At 39.4% G+C, this 23,809-nt stretch overlaps 1 protein-coding gene across 10 annotated transcripts in view; it reads right to left on the bottom strand.

Annotated features, from left to right (window-relative positions):
* Positions 1 to 23,809, bottom strand: part of PATJ (PATJ crumbs cell polarity complex component) — a 438,074-nt gene that overhangs the window by 382,257 nt on the left and 32,008 nt on the right. For all 10 annotated transcript variants that reach the window (XM_070078398.1, XM_070078393.1, XM_070078397.1 and 7 more), the window contains exons 7-8: positions 14,626 to 14,754; positions 2,229 to 2,447 (exon numbers count right to left, since the gene is read on the bottom strand). In XM_070078398.1, coding sequence (XP_069934499.1) covers positions 2,229 to 2,447; positions 14,626 to 14,754 — 348 coding nt within the window. The remainder of the gene's footprint in view (positions 1 to 2,228; positions 2,448 to 14,625; positions 14,755 to 23,809) is intronic.

Below are 23,809 nucleotides of genomic sequence, written 5' to 3' on the forward strand. Positions count from 1 at the left end.
TACATAATTATGTCTACATAGTCAATTTGTACAAAGTTTGCCAAGTATTTTCTTAGCAAATGTGGCAGGTAAAATTTTAAGATGCTTCCCAAGATCTTCAATCACTAGTGCTATTCCCATGTTTATACTATACTACCTGCCAGAAGGGAGATTACCCAGGTAGCCCTAATCTAATCAGATGAGTCTGTAAAAGCAGAGTTTTCTCCTGCTAGTAGCAAAAAGGAAAGCAAGAAAGATTTGAAGCAGAAGGACTCAACCTGTGGTATGAAAATAGAGGGGGCTGTGTGAGAAGCAATGCAGGGGCCTCATGGTACTAAAAGAGGTCTTTGTCGAAAGCTAGCACAGAAAAAGGGACCTCGGTCTTATGGCTGCGAGGAATTGTGATCTTTCAACAGTCTTAGGTTGGAGATGGGTATGGTCCAGGAAAGAACACAATAAAGCCAGCACTTTGATTTAGCCTTCTGAGAATCCAAGCAGAGAGCCCAGTCCATCCAGGCCTAACTAAATCTGACACCACTGAACTGCACACTAACAAAGGGTGTCATGCTCTTCTGCCAACCTGGTGGGAATTTGCTGTCTAAACTAGAAAACTAACAAATCCACTTAGAAAAAAACTCAAGATACATTTGTATCTGAAGGAATTACAAGCATTAGGAAAAATTCAGAAACAAAATGTAATGTATAATATGATAATGTTGAGCTAAATATTTCTTTTTAATACCTGTCTTCCAAACATTTCCGTAAAGGAGTAAGGTAACTAAACATAATACTTTCTTTCAATTCAAAACATTAATATTAGAAAATAAATAGCTGACTAAACCAAATTCCCAATATCACACAGTTATAATGGTCCCTCAGTACAAAGTAGAAGACTCCAAGAACTACAGAGAGGGAGCACAACGAACATGGTGGTAACTACAATTTGGAAAAACTTAAAAACTTCTAAAAGGTTCTAATATCTCAGTGAGAAAAGTTCCACTCGTACAATTCCCAGTAGGGAAAGGCAACAACTTTCCAGAAGAGACACAGCAATGAATCAGATGACAGTGATGAGTGGCTTTCCATCCCTTTCTACCATAATCACTTTTTTCTTTCCTCTTCTTCTGGTCCCTTCCTTTTGAAAACTATTTCTTTGCTTTTGCCTTATTGCATCTTCATTCAGAGTCTGTGAGATAGTACGGGAAGGTTTGGAACATACCAGAAAGATATGAATTCAAATTGCAGCTCTGCAACATAGTTCCTAGTAGGCTTTTAACCAATTATTTGCTTTTAGTTTCTGCGTCCATTAAATGGGCAATAACATCTTTCTGGCAGAATTACCAGGAGGATTTCCCACGACCTGGACAATTCCAGTTGTTAATAATGAGTAACAAGGCCGGCACCGCGGCTCAGTAGGCTAATCCTATGCCTTGCGGCGCCGGCACCCCAGGTTCTAGTCCCGGTTGTCCCTCTTCCAGGCCAGCTCTCTGCTGTGGCCAGGGAGTGCAGTGGAGGATGGCCCAAGTGCTTGGGCCCTGCACCCCATGGGAGACCAGGAGGAGGCACCTGGCTCCTGCCATCGGATCAGCACAGTGTGCCGGCCACGGCGGCCATTGGAGGGTGAACCAACGGCAAAGGAAGACCTTTCTCTCTGTCTCTATCTCTCACTGTCCACTCTGCCTGTCAAAAAAAAAAAACAAAAAAAAAAAAAAAAAAACAAAAAAAAAAACTAACAAGCATGACTATTATATCACTACAATAATAACTACTTGTTAATAACAATATTATTATTGGCCGGCGCCGTGGCTCAATAGGCTAATCCTCTGCCTTGCGGTGCTGGCACACCGGGTTCTAGTCCTGGTCAGGGTGCCGGAAAAAAAATATATTATTATTAATATTTATCCTCTTTAGCTCATTTGTTTCTATTAGGAATAATTCACATACACTGACCAGTATTTACATTTTCTGCTCTCCATCTAGATATCTTCTTGCCCACCTAATGAAACAGACCAGACCAGTATTATTCTTCTTCAATTTAGAAATGAGTAGCTGAGGCTAAATGACTTAACCCAGAGAAACTACAAAAGAGAAAAACATATCTGGTACCTCCAAACTGGGTTCTCCTCTGCTTCACTGGTAAGCAATGAGACACTAAACAAATGTCATGTTTTGATTGAAAGGGTTTCTTCTCTCATAGTGTATTGTATCTAGTATTTGATTTAAGAAGAAAGGATAATTTGCATACTCACAGAACCAGGGCTCGTGTTGGCTGCAGCAGGCAGAGCAACAGGTAAGGCTGTAGGGGCAGGAGGGGTCACTGAAACTTCACCAACTGGGTCTCTTGCCACAAGCATCCTGACTGAATTCCCACAGTTTCTTAGCACTTGTGCAACCTGCTCACTGGTCATTCCCTGCACGTTTGTGCCACCAATCTTCAAGATATGATCCCCTGTCTGGAGTCTTCCATCCTTTAATCCAAGAAAATAACAAAATTATTCTGAGAAATCAATGATATACCTCACTAGGTAATACTAATTCATCACACTTTCAGTTCTGGCAAAATGACCAAGCCACATGAAATGCTGAATTAATTTTTTTTTAATTTTTAAATACTTGTTTTTATTCATTTGAAAGACAGAGTGACAGAGAAATGGAAAGAGAGATAGAGAGAGACAAACTGACTTAGTTCCCATCCCCTAGTTCACACCCCACAATTGCTAGAACTCCACCAGGCTGAAGTCACAGCTAGGAACTCCATCCAGATCTCCCACAAGGGTGGTAGGGGCCCAAGTGCTTAGACCATCATCTGTTGCTTTCCCAGGCATATTAACAGGGAACTGGATCAGAAGTGGAGCATCTGTGACTCAAATTGGCTCTCAATATATGATGCTAGCATTCACAGTGGCGGATTAACTCAATGTTCCACAACATTGGGCCCCTGAATTAAATTATTTGTACTGAAAGGTCAAATTTACAAAAGAATAAAAGAATTTCTTGTAGAACACAAATAACAGAGGAGTTCAAAATTTTAAAAGTCATCAGATATATAAAATGGGTCTTTGCTTGAAGATATTAATCCAAACCTAATAGCCTAGAGCCAGGGTATTAACGAACATGCATGTAAGAAGAGATCAGAAGGCCCTAGGCTTCTGAACAAGGGAAGGAGGACAGAACAGATGCCTGTAGTATAAAGCAGGAACCCTAAAGGCCAACAAGCTCAGTGGCACAGTGGAGGAACAGAAAAATGCCAGTGTGGCTAGAAGACAATGAGGAAAGAGGAGAGTACTCCAGGAGATGAGAGAGTTAATAGTCTGATAGAACAGGGAATTTTCTCTGCATGATTGGTGAGGGAAGTCAGTGGAGGGTTTAGAACACTATATAGAACATTGTAAGTTCTAAGTTTTAATAATGGCATGCAAGCTTCTGTGTTTAAAATAGACTATAGGAAAGGAAACAACAGAAGCAGAAAAACCAGTTGCGAGGCATTAGCAATAATCTAGAAAAACATCATAATAACTTGGACTAGGTTACCTACTGGGGCATTGAGAAGCAAGATTCCAGATGTAGTTTTAATGAATTGTCAATAGGATCTAAAGATAGCTTCCACAGGGCGTGTGTGTGTGAAGAGGAAATAAAGGAAACAGAACTCCAAGTTTATCCTGAGAAACTGGGAAGATGGAGTTGCCATGAACAAAGACAAAGACTACAGAGGAACAGGAGAGTCGGAAGGGAAATCATGAGTTCAGTTTGAGAGATACTCATTCTGAGACGCCTATTCAACATTCTAGTGGAGATATCGGGTAGTGTACAGGGGAAAAGTCAGACCACATATTTAAATTTGGAAGTAATTAGCATTGAAGTGGTATTTTTTTTTTATTTTTATTTTTTATTTTTTGACAGGCAGAGCGGACAGTGAGACAGACAGAGAGAAAGGTCTTCCTTTGCCGTTGGTTCACCCTCCAATGGCCGCTGCGGCTGGCATGCTGCGGCAGGCGCACCGCGCTGATCCGAAGGCAGAAGCCAGGTGCTTCTCCCAGTCTCCCATGGGGTGCAGGGCCCAAGCACTTGGGCCATCCTCCACTGTACTCCCTGGCCACAGCAGAGAGCTGGCCTGGAAGAGGGGCAACTGGGACAGAATCTGGCGCCCTGACGGGGACTAGAACCCATTGTACTGGCGCCGCTAGGGGGAGGATTAGCCTAGTGAGCTGCGCGGCGCTGGCCTGAAGTGGTATTTAAAGTCAGGATTTTGGAGAAAGGATTTGAGAAAGAATATGTAATGTTCTATTGCTTCAGCAATATATATATATATATATATATATATATATAAAATATATTATATATATAAAAATCTGTTTAAATGTATATAAATTTCCTACCTAGAAAAGTTTTAAGACATATTTATCAAAATATATGTGGACACCTCAAAAAGCTTGTGAAAAATAGCATTAGAAGATGAGTTTATTTTGGTGCCAAAAAACACTAAAGTTTGAAATCCTTGCATAACTTATTTCTTTAAAGATTTATTTATTTGTAAGACAAAGTTACAAAGAAAAGTACACACACACACACACACACACACACACACACGTCTTCTATCTGTTGGTTTGTTCCCCAAATAGCCACAACAGCTGGAGCTGAATGGATCCAAAATCAGGAGCCAGGAGTTTCTTCTGGGTCTCCCACATGGGTGAAGGGGCCCAAGGACTTGGGCCATCCTCCACTGCTTTCCCAGGTGCTTTAGTGGGGAGTGGGATTGTAAGTGAAGGGGCCGGGACTCGAACCGGCGGCCTGTATGGGATGCCAGCACTGTGGGCTGGGGCTTTAACCTGCTGCGCCACAGCTCCGGCCCCCATGCATAACTCTTTTAACACCCATTTTCCATGAATACTTTGAAGATCCCTCAAGATTTTTTTTGTGCCAAAACAACTGATCTCTTAATTCCATTTCCTATGAACTTTCTGAAGTATCCTTATATATCAATTTTAAATGTTTATAATTTCCTTTGTTCATTTGTGAAACTTTTTAAACAGCTGATCCATCTGCATGCTTATTATATTTGTTCTGTCAGAAATTTTGAATTCTCCTTATCATTATTATAATATATGAACACATCTGGTTAGGAAAGATTACCCTTGTCAAGCACCTTTCAGATTATTATTATTTTTTAAAGATTATTTTTTATTCATTTGAAAGTCAGAGTAACAGAGAGAGAGAGAGAGAGAGATCAATTTTGCATCTGCCAGTTCACTCCCCAGATGGCTATTCAACAGCAAGGGCTGGGCCTGTCTGAAGCCAGGAGCCAGGAGCTTCTTCCAGATCTCCCTTGTGGGTGCAGGGGCCCAAGGCATTGGGCCATCTTCCACTGCTTTTCCTAGGCGGTTAGCAGGGAGCTGGATCAGAAGTGGAGCAGTCAGGACACGAACCAGCGCCCATATGGGATGCTGGCATCGCAGGTGGTGGCTTTACTTGCTACAGCACAACACTGGCCTCACCTTTCAGGTTAAAAATCACCTACACATATCATTCAGAAAAGGACAACTTCAAAATAGGAAAACAAAGATTCAAAAAGATTCACCCACTTGACCAAGGTCACAAAGCTATTGAGTGGCATACCCAAAGTCCAATCCAAGGTGCACATTGATGTTTCTTCTCATCTAGTCATTTGCCTTATATTTTGATAACTCCAGAGTAAAATTGCTGTAACAAGCTGTTCTCTTATAATACAAGAGCTGCTAATAAAATGACTGCTATCCTATTCTTCAAGAAATTACCTACATAATAGTACAAAATTTTAAATAATAAGATAAACAGATATTTTGCAACTGAGCAAGGTAGATAATTAGCTTGAGAACAGAGAAATGAGCATTGGGTTAATTTACTTCTAAGCTTCATATTCCTGGTGCTAGATGCTGTTACCTATAAGTTAGAGATAAAATTCTCAAGGGAAAAATTTCAAAAAGGCTTAACACTGAAAAATCTATTCCCCATCTTTCCTTTTCTCCCATTTTGCAAGAAGGAAGGTCTTACAAAGCTTTGTTCTTTAGTATAAACACAACAGAAAGTGTTAGAAATGACTGGAAGTAGAGAGAAGCAGTGTAGTAGAAATGCAATTCAATTCAGAAACATTTGGAAATATTTAGAGAAAGGAAAAAGATGCAATAATCAAGTTAGTATGGAAAACAGAATTAAACATTTCCTGTATTTCTACTTCAATAATGGTAATTTTGTATTCTATTTTCATACATGTAACAGACTTGAAATAAAATAAGCAACTACTTAAGAGAAAGACAGTGGTCCAGATGAAAAATAAAAGTGAAGCTGACTATGGAAATCAAATTATTCTTGAACAGAATTATGGCCTGATAAAAAAATAAAGACTAGGAATAATGAGTGTTTTCATACTTGGCTTGACTAACAAAAGTCATTTCATCATGAAGTATATATTTAGTCACTTCTTAGGCACTATTTTTTTTTCCTATTTTACCTCAACTCTTAATTCAAAATGATGTAGATAATTTGCATCTGTCACTGAAAGTCAAACATTTTCTTCTTACAGAAAAACAGGTGTTCTAAGGAATGTGTAAGTACAAAAATAGTCTTTAGTCAAATTGATAGGAAAGACACCAAAATGACAGCTACCTTGTCTAAGTCCAGAAGCCCCAAACACTGCATTTTACTGATACTTTCTGATCAACATTCTCCTTCCATAGCCTGTCTACTATGCAAGGAAATTAAAAAAGATAAAGTTCCTTCTGTTCTGTAACAGAAATCATGAATCAATGAAAGCCAAAAAATAGCTATGCTAAGATTCAAGCACATAGCATAATAATCAAACACTCAAATATAAAAGTGTATTTATTAATGGGGTGGGCAGCAGTTAAGATACATCTGGGTTCAAGTTGTGGCTCTACTTCTGATCCAGTTCCCTAATAATGCTCATCCTGGGAGGCAGCTGATAAAAGCTCTAGTACTTGGGTCCTTGCCACCATGTGGGAGACGCTCACTAGGTTTTGGGCTCCAGGTTTAATCCTGGCCCAACCCTGGCTTTTGTGGGCATTTGGGGAATGAACCAAGGGATGGGCTATCTCTCTCTTTGACTTTCAAATAAATAAAATGAAAAAAAATTAACTACTACATTTTAATTGAACATAATATTCTTTTTAATATTGTTAAAGCTATGTTCAGGCCACATGAACAACAACAGGCAAAGACTTAGCAACAATGCAGAGTTAGTTAAGAAGGACTCAGCTAGGAACAACTCAACTCCTACAATGGAAAGGAAAAGGACAATGAACTAACAGGCATTATACTAAACACTTTACATTGGCTAACATGGAAGATATTTCATACGTGTTTTCATAATTTACTATAGAAAGATTTCAGTGTGACTCTACTGTGTAAGGATTCTTGGAAACTTACTCATGATTTCCTCCAGATTTCACCTCCTACCCTTTTCTGTTGCTCATTTTGCTCTGTATTCATTTAATGTAATAAATCACAACCATGAGTACAACTGTATTTGCACCTTGTGCAACCTAACAAATCAAACTTGGGGTTGGTCCTGGAGACCATTTTAGAAACAAAGAAGTAAGGCAAGAAGTAATCTGCCCAGGGTTAGTGGTAGGTTGAATGATACAAACATTCATCTGTCTGACTCTAAAGCTCACATGCTAGGATCCTAAATATTTCCTGTCTGAAAGGCCTACTTAGGTTGTAGGTAGATTTAAAAGAATTAATCAAAAAGAATGTATGCCACATTTTGTGCCACAGACTGGGAATGAAGGTGCTGTAGCTAAAGTCACCTAATGAGCTTCAGCAAGTGTAACATTGAGCAAAACTGAGGACCAAACAGGGCCTGGCATGAAAAAGGAGACAAAAAGGTTACAATAAGACTGAAGAGAGTTTATATAATACCAGCTCAGATGAAAGGGACAGAGAAGTGAATCAAATGTAAACTCCTCTATGTCGAGGCCTCATCATATTCCCTGCAGAAAAGAATCAACAGCTCTGCTGATCTTAGGGTTGGCTGTTCCTTGCTGATAGGTTTCACCAATCCATTACCGGTACACATCAGGAAAAACGTTAGGATCAATTTGGGATAAGTAGACTTAGGCAGTAACACTCAGGGTTCAGAATCAAAAAGTTAAGTGCTCACTCCTAAATTTGTAGCTTCCTATTTCTATAACCTTGGGCAATTTCTTAACAATTTGCATATCTATAATTTGAAAATAAAACTTGGATGTCTGTTTTGAGGAATACATGGGAATGATGTATATTAGGCAAATAACAAAATCTGGCATAAGCACTTGCTTCTCCATTATGACTCTGATGGCATACTCCTAACCCCCTTGCTTGATGATCTGAAATGGTGATGATCCCTTCCAGTAAGGGTGAAAATCAGACTTGGGCTTTTCCCAACAGTGCCTCAAGGGGATTAATGGGAAACACTGCACGTCATATTCTCCTTGTGAAAATTCATAACGCATATTAATATATTAAAAAGCTCCAAAAACTCTTACAGTAAAGGAAACTATTTGATTTTGTTAAGTTTATTGGACCCAATTGTTTTTCAAAATAACTACTGCATATGTACTTTGAAAAAACCATTACTATAGCAAATAAGCCTATTAAAATTCCTAATGTAGGGCACTAGGGATATTGGAAAAGATGTAGAGATATCCTATTTCATCCTTTCCAGGTTATAAAAAAATTATCTCAAATACCTTTAAAGAAGTATTTGGTTTTTTGTCACAGACCTGTGTTTTGAAGAACCCATAAAATGACCATTCTTAAACATTCTACCCTCGGGATCCATTTTATACTCATAAACTGCTGAAGATGGAGCCGGCATTGTGGAACAGCTGCCAACAGTGCTGCCATCCCATACAGAGTGCTGGTTCAAGTCTCAGCTGCTCTGCTTCCAATCCAGATCCCTGCTAATGTGTCTGGGAGACAGCAGAAGATGGCCCAAGTAATTGGGCCCCTGCCAACCCTGTGGGAGACCTAATTGGAGTTCCTGGCTCCTGATTTAGCCTGGCAGTTGAGACCATTTGAGGCATAAAATCACTGGAAGGAGTGTGTGTGTGTGTGTGTGTGTGGCCCTGTCACTCACTCTTTCAAATAAATAAATCTTTTTAAAAAGTATTGAGGATGCAGGGACAGGGTTGTTAAAAGTGTCACCAGAAATTGTCAGGGTAATCCATGTGCTCATAATCTTGAGGTGGTGGTAGATGGTATGATGGCTAAATGTTTTGTGGCAACTTTGACTAGCTATTTAGTTAATACTAGTGTAGACATTGCTGCAATGGTATTTTGTAGATGTGATCAGTATCTGTTATAAGTGGACTACATGCACAGGAGGTAACTCTGGATAATGTGACTGGGCCTCCTCCAGTGAGTTGATGGCCTTTAGAGCAACAATAGGTTTGCTGAAGAAGAAATGCTGCCTCGAGATTACATCAGAAATACTGCCTGAGTTTCCGGAGAAATGATGCTGGCCTGCCCATCAGATTTCAAACTCATAACTAAATCAGAGGCCAGCACTGTGGAGAAGTAAGCTAAGCTAAGCCTCCACCTGAGGCGCCGGCTCCCGGTATGGGCACTGGTTTATGTCCCAGCTGCTCCACTTCTGATCCAGCTCTTTGCTAATGGCTTGAGAAAGCACCTGCATGGCAGTGCAGGGGATCAGCCCAGCCCCAGATATTGCGGTCATTTGAGGAATGAACCAGCAGGTGGAAGGCTTCTGTCTGTAACTCTGCCTCTCAAATAAATAAATCTTTTAACAAAACAAAAACTAAAGCATTAACTCTTGCTGAGTTTATAACCTGCTGGTCTGCACCATACATTTCAAACTTCAAGTATGAGCTAATTCCTTAAGATAATTTTTTTAAAGATTCATTTTACTTATTTGAAACAGTTACAGAGAAAGGTAGAGCCAGAGAGAGAGAGAGAGAGGTGTCTTCCATCTGCCCATCTGCTGCTTCACTCCTCAAATGACCGCAATGGCCAAAGTTGAGCTGATCTGAAGTCAGGAGCCAGGAACTTCTTCCAGGCCTCCCATGTGGGTGCAGGGTTCCAAGGACCTGGGCCTTCTTCTACTGCTTTCCCAGGCCATAGCAGAGAGTAATGTTGGAAGTGGAGTAGACAGGACTCAAACTGGCACCCATATGGGATGCTGGTGCTGCAGGCCAAGGATTTAACCCTCTGCACCACAGTTCCAGACCCAGATAATCTCTTAATATATACAAATATATCTTATTTTTTCTGTCTCTCTGGAGAACTCTCATTGATAAAGATAATTCATAAGTGTACATGCACATGTTTATCAAAAGGTATTAAATTACACGTGCAATTTACTACATGTCAATTGTAGATCAATAAAACAGTAAAAAAAGTCACCGACAATCTTTAAGGGCTTTCATTTATGTTCGTTATCTCTAACAATATCTACTGAATTAGAAATCAGCAGAGAAATTTTTTAAATATTTACTATATAAATTATTGAAAGATTTATACAAGATTTTTAAACAGTTCATGATAAATGTCTATAATGAAAAATTCATATAGAGATTTCAAAATTTTTTGCTCTAAAATAAATTTGTCTTAATTCTATTTCCTTGAGCTTTCAGAAGTATCCTTGTATATACTGGTATATATTGATATGCATTTTTAATTTTTAAAAGAACTACATTTTCTAAAATGAAAAAAATGAGAAGAGTCCTATTTTCTTATAATTTTATAAATAATTTTAATGTCTGGCTTAAAAGAAGAAAACTAGAGTCTCATATCTGCTTCAGCATTCAATTTGCTGCAATATGTTGTTTTGGCTGAAATATAAAGAAAATTTGGTCTCAGATACAAAGTTGGGAAAGGGAAGAATATTTTAATAGCCCTTTCAGCCTTTTTTTCTTTGATAACATACCAAAACTTGACAACTGCTTTTTAAAGCTTGTGCATTTATTTTTATTTACTTGAAAGCTATAGTGACAGACATGGCTACAGAGAGAGATACCTTCTATCCACTGGTTCATTCTCTAAGTTCCTGCTGGGACTGAGCCAAGAGGAAAGCCAGGGACTCCATCCAGGTCTCCCATGTAGGTGGCAGTGACCTAAGTACTTGAGCCACCATCTGATGCCTCCCAGGGTGCACATTAGAAGGAAGCTGTCTTGGAAGTAGAGGTGGGACTGGGTCCTTGGCACTCTGATATACAATGTAGTGATTTAACTGGCTGTGCCACAACCCCCACCCTAAGTGATGGTTTTTTGTAATGTGCAATCTGAAACCAATTAAACTTTCAGACACTGTTTCATTAAAATCCATTGATCTGGGATGGGCATTTGGTCGAGCAGCTAAAACAACTACATCTCATATTGGAGTACTTGAGTTTGAAGTCCACCTATTTTTTTTTCTCTTCAATGATTTTTATTTTTTAGATTTATTTATTTATTTGAAAGTCAGAGTTATACAGGGAAGGAGGGGCAGAGAGTGAGAGGTCTTCCACCTGCTGGTTCACTCCCCAACTGGCCACAATGGCTGAACCTGCACCAATCTGAAGCCAGGAGCCAGGAGCCTCCTCTGGGTCTTCCTACATGGGTGCAGGGGCCCAAGGACATGACCCATCCTCCACTGCTTTCCCAGGCCATAGCAGAGAGCTGGATGGGAAGTGGAGTAGCAGAGACTCAAACCAGCACCCATATGGGATACTGGCACTGCAGGCGGCAGTTTTACCTGCTAAGCCACAGCACCAGCCCCTGAAGTCCACCTCTGATTCCTAATTAATTTCATGTTAAGGCAGAGCTTCACAGGCAGCAGTGGTGACCCCAGTGATTCAGTTCCTGCCACTCATGTGGGAGATGCAGATTTAATTTTCAGCTCCTAGCTTTAGACCGTGCTGAGCCCCTGGCCATGGTGGGCATTTGGGGAGTGACTCAGCAGATGGGAGCTCTCACTCTATAGATATCTATCTCTATCTATCTATACCTCTACCTCTCAAATAAATAAATATTTTAAAAATCCATTGTATGGGGCCGGCACTGTGACACAGGAGGCTAAGCCTTTGCCTGCAGCATCGGCATCCCACAGGGGCACTTGTTTGTGTCCCAACTGCTCCTCTTCCTATCCAGCCCTCTGCAATGGCCAGGAAAAGCAGTAGAAGATGGCCCAAGTGCTTGGGTGCCTGCACCGGCGTAGGTGACCCAGAAGAAGCTCTTGACTTCTGGCTTCAGATTGGCCCAGCTCCAGCCATTGTGGCCATCTGGGGAATGAACCAGTAGACAGAAGACTTTTCTCTCTGTCTCTCCCTCCCTCTGTCTGTAACTCTGCTAATCACATGAATAAATAAAATCTTAAAAAAACAAATCCATTATATTACCTTGAATTTTGAGTGGATCTTTTATCCACAAATTACTTTTTCATAACACATATTGGTCTTCAGAAAATATCAACTCACAGAACTATGCAGATCCCAAATATAGACATAGTTCATTGTATAAGATTAAAAATAATACTGGCTAAAATCATAAATCTAATCAGAAAAATATTTACATATTGGAATATTTCAAGCTCATAGTAACAAAAATTTTTCAGAATTCTAATTTTTGCTCGAAAGCTCAAATTTTATCATTGCCAACACACACTGTCAGTTGTTTTCCTTGAAGCAACAGGCTCACTTCATTCATTTTCAAGGACATGCCTGCCAAATACCCGAGTCTGAATAACCATACTTTTTCTGTCAGTTTTCCTTTCAAAAATAAAAATGTTCCATATTTAAAAAGTGGCTAGTTCATCTGGCAAGTGTTTTTTTTCCCCAAGACAACCATCATACTTCAATATATAGCAGGAATGCTACATGGTACTTCATTTTGTCACACCATATTTAAAAGACACATATTAACAAGGTCAAAATTTACTAAAATTTGTCATTTAGCCTGCATCATCTAAAAAAACCTTCTGTGGCTGGTATTGTGGCACAGCAGGTAAAGCGGCCACCTGCGATGCCAGCATCCCATATGGCGGCAGGTTCAAGCCCCAGCTGCTCCATTTCTAATCCAGCTCCCTGCTAATGCGCCTGGGAAAGCAGCAGCAGATGGTCCAAACATTTGGCCCCTTGCCACCCACATGGGAGACCTAGATGAAGCTCCTGGCTTTGGCCTGGTCCCACCCTGACAGTTGTGGCCATTTGGGGAGTGAACCAGTGCATGGAAGACCTCTCTCTGTCTCTTCCTCTCTGTAAATCTATATTTCACATAAATAAATACATTTTTAAAAATAAAACAAAAACAAGCCATAAGTGAAAATGGCATTTTCTCTTTTGTTACAAGCATGTAGCAGGAAAGATTGTGTTGACAATGGTACAGTCTGAAGCCACTGCCTTTTCTATGCCAAATCCCCAGCAGTTTTAGTCTACCATAGCTTTTGCATCACCAGTACAAATGCCAACCGAGTGAAAAGGATACTTACACACACAATTATTACAAAAACCATTGTGAACTCATAGATCTCTACAAGGGTCTCAGGGACCCCCCCAGACTAAACCCTGACAACCAAAGTACTAAATAAATACTCTAAAATGAAGGGACAACAGGAACATTAATGACTGCTCAATTTAAAATGGAACAAACTTGATGCAGAATTATCTCAAAGCTGCATTTCCACAGCAAGTTTATTGGTACTTACAGATGTATGTCCATTAGAAGGGAAAAATTTATGTCACCTAGCAATAATCAGTGAAATTTTACGTATTTTTCTGATTGCAGGAATAACTAAAATTATTTCTAACTTATCATGGACATTCTGCATTATCAACTGGCTTCATAATCAAATTTATAAACTTATTCCTAAAAACTAAATGTAGGGGCGGGTTTTGAGGTGGTAGTTAAGACGCTGCTTGGGATGCCTGCAACACATATCAGAATTCCTGGATTTGGATCCCAGCTCCACTTCCAATTCCAGTTTCTTGCTAATGCAGACTTGGGAGGCAGCAGGGAATGGCTCAAATACTTGAGTTCCTGAGACCCATGCTGGAGATCCAGATGGAGTTCTGGACTCCTGGCTTCATAGTGGCCCAACCCAAGCTGTTGCAAGCAATTAAGGAGTAAACCAGTGTTTTGGAAGACTCTCCTACTCTTCTTTTCAAATAAAATGAAAATAATTCTTAATTATAAATAAATGTGGTATTTAACATTTTTTTTGATGTAAAACTCAGCAGAATTAGTTGCTAAGCTTTGTAATGGCTGTCAGTTTAAACACTGCTAAATACTGAAGGACAGTCATTAGATTTATAATATAAAAAAATTTAAATCCAGTGAAGTTTACTATACACATTGGGTCAAATACTTATAATTCGTGAACCTTCTGATTTTAACATTGAGATCTTTGAAAGATACTCTGGAGAATATACAGATGCTCAAAATGCAATACTCAGTAACAATTCTTTTCAATAAACATTGTCCTCTGATGGAATCAAGGAGCCTGTCAATTTAGGGACTGTTTAAAAGAAAGCAGGATAGTTATGAAATCAACCATTTTTAAAGTTATACTTAAAGTCTAGTTACACAGTAATGTATCCAAGAAATCATATCATAAAATTACATTTCAAGACATACTATTTAAATTTTGTAAAACAAAAGTGACAAAGATCAACTTACTCGATCTGCTAATCCTCCAGGAACTATAGTCCTCACAACCACGCCACTTGATTTTCCTCCAACTATTCCAAAACCTAACCCAGAGCCATCATTAATGAGTTCAACATCTTCAATGTGGCCCCAACAAACCTAGAAATTAATGGTAAAAGTCACAGTGTCATTGAAACACACAGATTCTCAGCTTTCAAAAACAATAATTACTAAAAAAAAAAAAAACAGATGTATAACAAATTGAACATTCATATAGTTAAACAAGGCAAATTTCTAAAGAACAAGATATGTATATATAAATGATCATAAGGTTGCCCTTAAGGATCTTATCATCCAGTGGAGAGAAACTAAATACAAGGTAGAATATCAGAAAAATGCCGCTGCTCTAAGAAGACAAGCAGCAGGTTTTATTTCCATGTTTATGCTTGAAACCTAGCACAAGGCAAGGTATATGGTAGGAATCAAAAAATATGTATTTGCTTGAATTCAAGAATCACAGAATGTCATAAAGAGTTCAGGGATGAGTACAAGACATTATATCCCAAAAAGACTCACAGAAATTTTCAAGGAAAAGAGACATTTAAGTTGCGCTGCTCAAAAAACAGACATTCAAGCAAAAGGGAAATATCAGAGAAAAGCTGAGCCAGATAAGAGAATGCATCTAAGATATGGTCAAGAGATTAGATTTAAATGGGTAAGCAGGTGTGAATAATGGCAGATTTTAGAGAGGGAATGACAGGAACAAAGCAGTAGTTTAAGAAAATTAATCTAATAGCTATATAAAAATGAGGGGCCAGCGCTGTAGCATAGCGGGTAAAGCTGCCACCTGCAGTGCCAGTATCCCATAAGGGTGGCAGTTCAAGTCCCGGCTGCTCCACTTCTGATCCAGCTCTCTGCTGTGGCCTGAGAAAGCAGTAGAAGATGGATCAAGGCCTTGGGCCCCTGTACCCCCATGTGGGAGATCCAGAAAAGGCTCCTGGCTTCAGATCAGTGCAGCTCTGGCCGTTGCAGCCAGTTGGGGAGTGAACCAATGGATGGAAGACCTCTCTCTCTCTCTCTCTCTCTCTGCCTCTGCCTCTGCCTCTCCTCTCTCTGTGTAACTCTTTCAAGTAAATAAATAAATCTTTTTTTTTTTTAATGAAATGGTAAGAAAAACACAGGTAAGGGCTAATTCAGGAAACTCTTATGAGAGAAAAAAGGTAGCCCAACTGACAATATCAGCAATAGGATTATACAAATCTAAAGGACACAGTGTTTTAACTAATAGGCTTTCTGTGAGAAATATGCATTAAATTCACAGCATCCAACTGCAGAACAATGTCTGCCTAGTCAAGATCATTAAAGCATATTCATTATTTAGTTTTTCTATTATACTAAATGGTAAAATTTTTATGCAATTTTAAAATAAATGAGAATATTGGAACTATTAATAAATTCATATTTAGAACAACACCTACTATCTGTGAAACAATGTTGGCTAAAACAGTATGTGTGAATTGACCATAGCTGTTAATATTCACAAAGTGTTGACTTGCATCAGGTACTATGCTGAGCTCTTCACAACCCTTCTCATCTAGTCCTGACATCTACTCTGAGAATCAAATAGAACTATTAGTTACAAAGAACAGATGAAGAAGCCGAAGTGTGAAGATGTCAAAGAACCTAGATACCCAATATGACACAGCCAGGATGTAGAAGACATGGCCTTGAACTGACCAAAGCCAGACTCCAAAGCCCTTGATTTTTACATGTTAAACAATGTTCTACTTTGTTCATTGTATTTATTACGTAAATTGTGCTACATAAATATTACTGATTATAGCAGGGAAAATATCTATACATAATTCTGTATTGTTACCTTGTACTGTACCCAGTGTATTTTTCCTTTTATCCCAATGAAAGAAAGTTAAATAAATCAGGTAGCACTTAGTGTTATAAGAAAATAAGACTGATTAGCCAGCATTATGAAAATGCAGGCCAAAATCTGTAAAACGTTACAAAGCGAGTTTAAGTATTTCCAAAAGAGACATATACTTCTTTTAAATTGTTCAATATACATCCTTACATGAAAAAAAACCTGTGATAATTCTGTAGTATTAATAATCCAGTCATAAACCTCCATTGTAACTTACAAAAAATAATGTCATTGAAATAAACAACCAAATCTTATTTAAGACACTTAACAGTAAATCTCTAATAAAAACTAAATTAACTGGCTACATCAGCAAGGAACAGAAAATTCTTTCCAACACCAAATAAACTGCACTTAATATTTCACCTCTATATTAAATAATAGTCTTAAATGAGGAGACACTAATGAGATTCCCAGAGGAATCATCTTGTTTAAATATGCTGAAACTGGAACAGAGTTGTGGCATGGTGGGTTAAGCCAAAGCTGCAACATTAGCATCTCAAATGGGTGCTAGTTTGACTCTTGGCTGCTTCACTTCCAATCTAGTTCCCTGCTAATGGCTGGGGAAACCAGTGGAAGATGGTCCAAGTGATTAGGCCCCTGCACCCATGTGGGAGGCATGGATAAAGGTCCTGGCTCCCGGCATTGGCCTTGCCCAACCCTGCCTGATGCAACCATTTGGGGAGTAAACCAGCAGGTTGATGGTCTCTCTCTCTCTCTCTCTCTCTCTCTCTCTCTCTCTCTCGCCTCTCCTCCTCTCTTTGTAATCCTGCCTTTCAAATAAATAAATAAATAAAGAGGATCCAAGATGGCAGATTACAGAGGGAGCTTGCTGCTCTAGTCTAGGGGAAGACAGTTTAAAAAAATAAAAAGAAAACTGGAGAAAGTGCAATCTCAGGGAAGAGTTAGGGAGAAAACTGCAGTGGAAACTCCTTATGTGGATCTACATGGAGGGTGTGCATGCACAGCACAAACACAGACACAACGCAGGACCCCAGCAGCTGAGAGATCCTCAGCACCAGCTTTGGAGAGTGAGGTGAGATCAGACAGCAGTGGCCCACACCACTGGCAATAAAGCTGCAGGGAGAGGCTGGCATGAGTTGGGCTTGGAGCCCTCTGGGGGACAGTGTACCTGCCAAAAACGAGTATCTCAACAAATGCCTAAAAATAAACACAGAAATTCAAAAAATAACTTAGACAACATGATGCTCTCAAAGGGACACAACAACACCTCAATACTAGAATGTGAAGATGAAGAGACTGAAGGAATGATGGAAACAGAATTCAAAAGATTGATCTTAAGATCATTCAGGAGTAATCAAAAGCAAATCCATGAATTAAAGAAATCCAAACATGACATGAATGAACATTATTCCGATGAAATTGAGATTTTAAAGAGAAATCGAAGTGAAATATTAGAAGTAAAGAATTTAACATAATAAACAATGTAGTGGAAAGTTTAACAATAGACTCAGTGAAGCAGAAGAACAAATATTCCGGGCTGGCATTGTGTCACAGTGGATTAATCCTCCCCCTGTGGTGCCAGCATCACATATGGGCGCCAGTTCTAGCCCTGGCTGCTCCTCTTCCAATCCAGCTCTCTGCTATGGTCTAGGAAAGCAGTGGAAAATGGCCCAAGTCCATGGGCCAATGTACCCACGTGGGAGACCTGGAGGAGGTTCCTGGCTCCTGCCTTTGGATCAGCTCAGCTCCAGTTGGCTGTTGCGGTCATCTGAGGAGTGAACCAGTGGATGGAAGACCTTTCTATCTCTACATTTCCGTATCTGTAGCTCTACCTCTCAAATAAAGAAGTCAAATATTAAAAAAAAAGAATATTCAAGTCAGAAGAAAAATCTGAAAATTTTAGTCAGACCAAAAAAAAAAAAAGAAATTAGAAAAATTCAAAACAGTGTTGAAGATTTATGGGATACAATCAAAAACCAACTATACAGGTCTTATGAGTTGCTGAAGACATGGAAAGAGAGAATGGATTAGAAGGCCTTTTTAGTGAAATAATTACAGAAGACTTCCCCAATTTGGAGAAAGAAAGAGACATCCAATTACAGGAAGCACACAGAACTAACAAACATGACCAGAAAAGATCTTCACCACAACACATTGTAGTCAAACTCTCCACAGTAAAACATAAAGAAAAGATTCTAAATTGTACAGAAAAGAAATGCCAGATTACTTTCAGAGGATCTCTAACTGGACTCACAGTTGACTTCTCATCAGAAAAGCTACAGGCTAGAAGAGAATCATGAGATACAGTCCAAGTCTTAAGAGAAAAAACTGTCAACCCAGAATACAGTGCCCAGAAAAGTTCTCATTTATGAATCATCAGGAATTACTATAAAGAGCTGTATGTCAACAAACCAGGAAACCTAGAGCAAATGAAGAGATTTCTGGACACATACAACCTACCAAAATTGAGCCATGAAGACACAGAAAACCTAAACAAACCAATAACCAAGATGGAGACTGAATCAAAAATAAAGACACCTCTCACAAAGAAAAGCCCAGAAACAGATGGCTTCACTGCTGAATTCTACTAGACATTTAAAGAATAACTAATGGAGTCAGTACTGTGGGGGCTAAGCCTCCACCTGTGGCACCAGCATCCTATATGGGTGCCAGTTTTAGTCCCTGATGTTCCAGCTTTCTGCTATGGCCTGAGTAAGCAGTGGAAGATTCTCCAAGTTCTTGCACCCCTACACCCACGTGGGATACCCAGAAGAAGCTCCTGGCTCCTGGCTGTGGATCAGCCAAGCTCTGGCCATTGTGGTCAATTGGGAGTGAACCAGCAGATGAAGACCTTTTTCTCTGTTTCTTCCTCTCTCTGTAACTCTGCCTCTCAAATAAATGAATAAAATCTTTAAAAATTTTTTAAAGAACTAACTCCAATTCCTCTCATGCTATTCAAAATAATTCAAAGGGAGGGACGCCTCACAAACTCCTTTTATGAAGTCAGCATTACCTAAATTCCTAAACCTGAGAAAGATACAAGGAAAGAGAAGTACAGACCAATTTCTCTGATGAACATAGACACAAAAACCCTCAACAAAATACTAGGCAGTCGGGTATGGAAGGAACATTCCTCAATACAATCAAAGCAATTTATGAAAAACCCACGGCCAACATCCTATTGAATGGGGAAAAGTTGGAAGCATTTCCACTGAGATCTGGTACCAGACAGGGATGCCCACTCTGACCACTGCTATTCAATATAGTTCTGGAAGTTTTAGCCAGAGCTATTAGGCAAAGAAAAAGAAATTAAAGGGATACAAATTGGGAATAAAGAACTCAAACTATCCCTCTTTGCAGATGATATGATTCTTTATTTAGGGGATCCAAAATATTCTACTAAGAGACTATTGGAACTCATAGAAGATTTTGGCAAAGTAGCAGGATATAAAATCAATGCACAAAAATCAACAGCCTTTGTATACACAGGCAATGCCATGGCTGAGAAAGAACTGCTAAGATCAATCCCATTCACAATAGCTACAAAAACAATCAAATACCTTGGAATAAACTTAACCAAGGACATTAAAGATCTCCATGCTGAGAAATACAAAACCTTAAAGAAAGAAATAGAAGAGGATACCAAGAAATGGAAAAATCTTCCATGCTCATGGATTGGAAGAATCAATATCATCAAAATGTCCATTCTCCCAAAAGCAATTTATAGATTCAATGCAATACCAATCAAGATACCGAAGACCTTCTTTTCAGATCTGGAAAAAATGATGCTGAAATTCATATGGAGATACAGGAGACCTCGAATAGCTAAAGCAATCTTGGACAACAAAAACAAAGCCAGAGGCATCACAATACCAGATTTCAGGACATACTACAGGGCAGTTACAATCAAAACAGCATGGTACTGGTACAGAAACAGATGGATAGACCAATGGAACAGAATTGAAACACCAGAAATCCACCCAAACATCTACAGCCAACTTATATTTGATCAAGGATCCAAAACCAATCCCTGGAGCAAGGACAGTCTCTTCAATAAATGGAGCTGGGAAAATTGGATTTCCACGTGCAGAATCATGAAGCAAGACCCCTACCTTTCACCTTACACAAAAATTCACTCAACATGGATTAAAGACTTAAATCTATGACCCAACACCATCAAATTACTAGAGAGCATTGGAGAAACCCTGCAAGACATAGGTACCGGCAAAGACTTCTTGGAAAATACCCCGGAAGCACAGACAGTCAAAGCCAAAATTAACATTTGGGATTGCATCAAATTGAGAAGTTTCTGTAATGCCAAAGAAACAGTCAGGAAAGTAAAGAGGCAGCCGACAGAATGGGAAAAAATATTTGCAAACTATGCAACAGATAAAGGGTTGATAACCAGAATCTACAAAGAAATCAAGAAACTCCACAACATCAAAACAAACAACCCACTTAAGAGATGGGCCAAGGACCTCAATAGACATTTTTCAAAAGAGGACATCCAAATGGCCAACAGGCACATGAAAAATGTTCAGAATCACTAGCAATCAGGGAAATGCAAATCAAAACCACAATGAGGTTTCACCTCACCCCGGTTAGAATGGCTCACATTCAGAAATCTACGAACAATAGATGCTGGAGAGGATGTGGGGAAAAAGGGACACTAACCCACTGTTGGTGGGAATGCAAACTGGTTAATCCACTATGGAAGTCAGTCTGGAGATTCCTCAGAAACCTGCATATAACCCTACCATACAAGCCAGCCATCCTACTCCTTGGAATTTACCCAAAGGAAATTAAATTGGCAAACAAAAAAGCTGTCTGCACATTAATGTTTATTACAGCTCAATTCACAATAACTAAGACCTGGAACCAACCCAAATGCCCATCAACAGTAGACTGGATAAAGAAATTATGGGACATGTACTCTATAGAATACTATACAGCAGTCAAAAACAATGAAACCCAGTCATTTGCAACAAGATGGAGGAATCTGGAACACATTATGCTGAGTGAAGTAAGCCAGTCCCAAAGGGACAAATATCATATGTTCTCCCTGATCAGCAACAATTAACTGAGCACCAAAGGAGAAACCTGCTGAAGTGAAATGGGCACTATGAGAAACAGTGACTTGATCAGCCCTTATCCTGACTGTTGATGTACAATGTAATACTTTATCCCTTTTAGTATTTTTTTGTTCTAGCACTATTGGTTGAACTCTGTAATTGACACACAATTATTCTTAGGTGTTTAAATTTTAACTGAAAAGTGATCCCTGTTAGGAATTTGGAAAACATTATGCTGAGTGAAATAAGCCAGTCCCAAAGGGACAAATATCATATGTTCTCCCTGATCGGTGACAACTAACCAAGCACCAAAAAGGAAACCTGTTAAAGTGAAATGGACACTATGCGAAACAGTGACTTGATCAGCCCTTGCCCTGTTGATGAACAACCTAATACGTTATCCCTCTTAGTATTTTCTGTTTGTTTGTTCTACTTAATACTAGTCCAAGTGATCAATTTCTGTTCACAATTGATCACACTGATAGGTCTAAGAGTCAAAGGGATCACATAAACAAGACTAGTGTCTGCAAATACTAACTGATAGAATAAAGAGGGAGAGAATGATCCAACATGGAAACGGGACATACAGCACACTCATAGAATGGCAGATGTCCTAAACAGCACTCTGGCCTCAGAATCAGCCCTTAAGGCATTCAGTTCTGGCTGAAAAGCCCATGAGAGTATTTTAGGCATGGAAAGCCAAGACACTCTGTCCAAAAAAAAAAAAAAAAAAAAGACCTAAATGAAAGATCTCTGTGAGTGAGATCCCAGTGGAAAGAACAGGTCATCAAAGAAGGAGGTACCTTTCTCTGAAGGGAGGAGAGAACTTCCACTTTGACTATGACCTTGTCTAAATAAGATAAGAGTCGGTGAACTCAAAAGGCCTCCATAGCCTTGGCAACTTATGACAAGAGCCTAGGGAGATTACTGACGCCATAACCAAGAGTGTCAATTTGTTAAGTCAACTACAGGAGTCACTGTGTACTTAGTTCTCATGTGGGATCTGTCCTTAATGTGCTGTACATTGTGATTTAATACTATAACTAGTACTGAAACAGTATTTTACACTTTGTGTTTCTATGTGGGTGTAAACTTTTGAAATCTTTACTTAATATATACTAAATCGATCTTCTGTATATAAAGATAATTGAAAATGAATCTTGGTGTGAATGGAATGGGAGAGGGAGCGGGAGATGGGAGGGGTGCGAGTGGGAGGGAAGTTATGGGGGGGAAGCCATTATAATCTATAAAGTGTACTTTGAAAATTTATATTTACTAAATAAAAAATAAATTACGGGACATGTACTCTATAGAATACTATACAGCAGTCAAAAACAATGAAATCCAGTCATTTGCAACAAAATGGAGGAAAAAAAATACTAGGCAATCAAATCCAACAACACATCAGAAAAATCATTCACCCAGACCACATGGGATTTTATCCCTGGTATGCAAGGATGGTTCAACATTTCCAAATCAAGCAATATGAAATAGCACATTGCAAACTGAAGAACAAAAACCATATGGTTATCTCAACAGATGCAGAGAAAGCATTTTATAAAATACAACATCCTTTCATGATAAAAACTTCAAGTAACAGGGTATAGAAAAACATTCCTGGCCAGCGCCACAGCTCAATAGGCTAATCCTCCGCCTGCAGCGCCGGCACACTGCGTTCTAGTCCCGGTCAGGGCACCGGATTCTGTCCCAGTTGCTCCTCTTCCAGTCCAGCGCTCTGCTGTGGCCCAGGGAGTGCAGTGGAGGATGGCCCAAGTGCTTGGGCCCTGCACCCGCAAGAGAGACCAGGAGAAGCACCTGGCTCCTGGCTTCAGATCAGCGGGGTGCGCCGGCCACGGCGTGCTGGCCGTGGCAGCCATTGAGGGGTGAACCAACAGGAAAGGAAGACCTTTCTCTCTGACTGTCTCACTCTCACTATCCACTCTGTCAAAAAAAAAAAAAAAAAAAATTCCTGAATACAATCAAGGCAATTTATAACAAACCCATAGCCAGCATCCTATTGAATGGGGAAAAGTTGGAAGCATTCCTTCTATGATCCAGAATAAGACACGGATGTTCACTGTCACCACTGTTATTCAATATTGTCTTGGAAGTTTCAGCCACAGCCATTAGGCAAGAAAAAGAAATCAAAGGGATATGAATTGGGAAACAGGAAGTCAAATTATATCTATTTGCAGATAACACAATTTATATAAGGGATCCAAAAGACTCCACTAAGAGACTACAG

The sequence above is a fragment of the Oryctolagus cuniculus genome, chromosome 7 (genome assembly GCF_964237555.1).
Source record: "Oryctolagus cuniculus chromosome 7, mOryCun1.1, whole genome shotgun sequence".
Lineage (NCBI taxonomy): Eukaryota > Metazoa > Chordata > Mammalia > Lagomorpha > Leporidae > Oryctolagus > Oryctolagus cuniculus.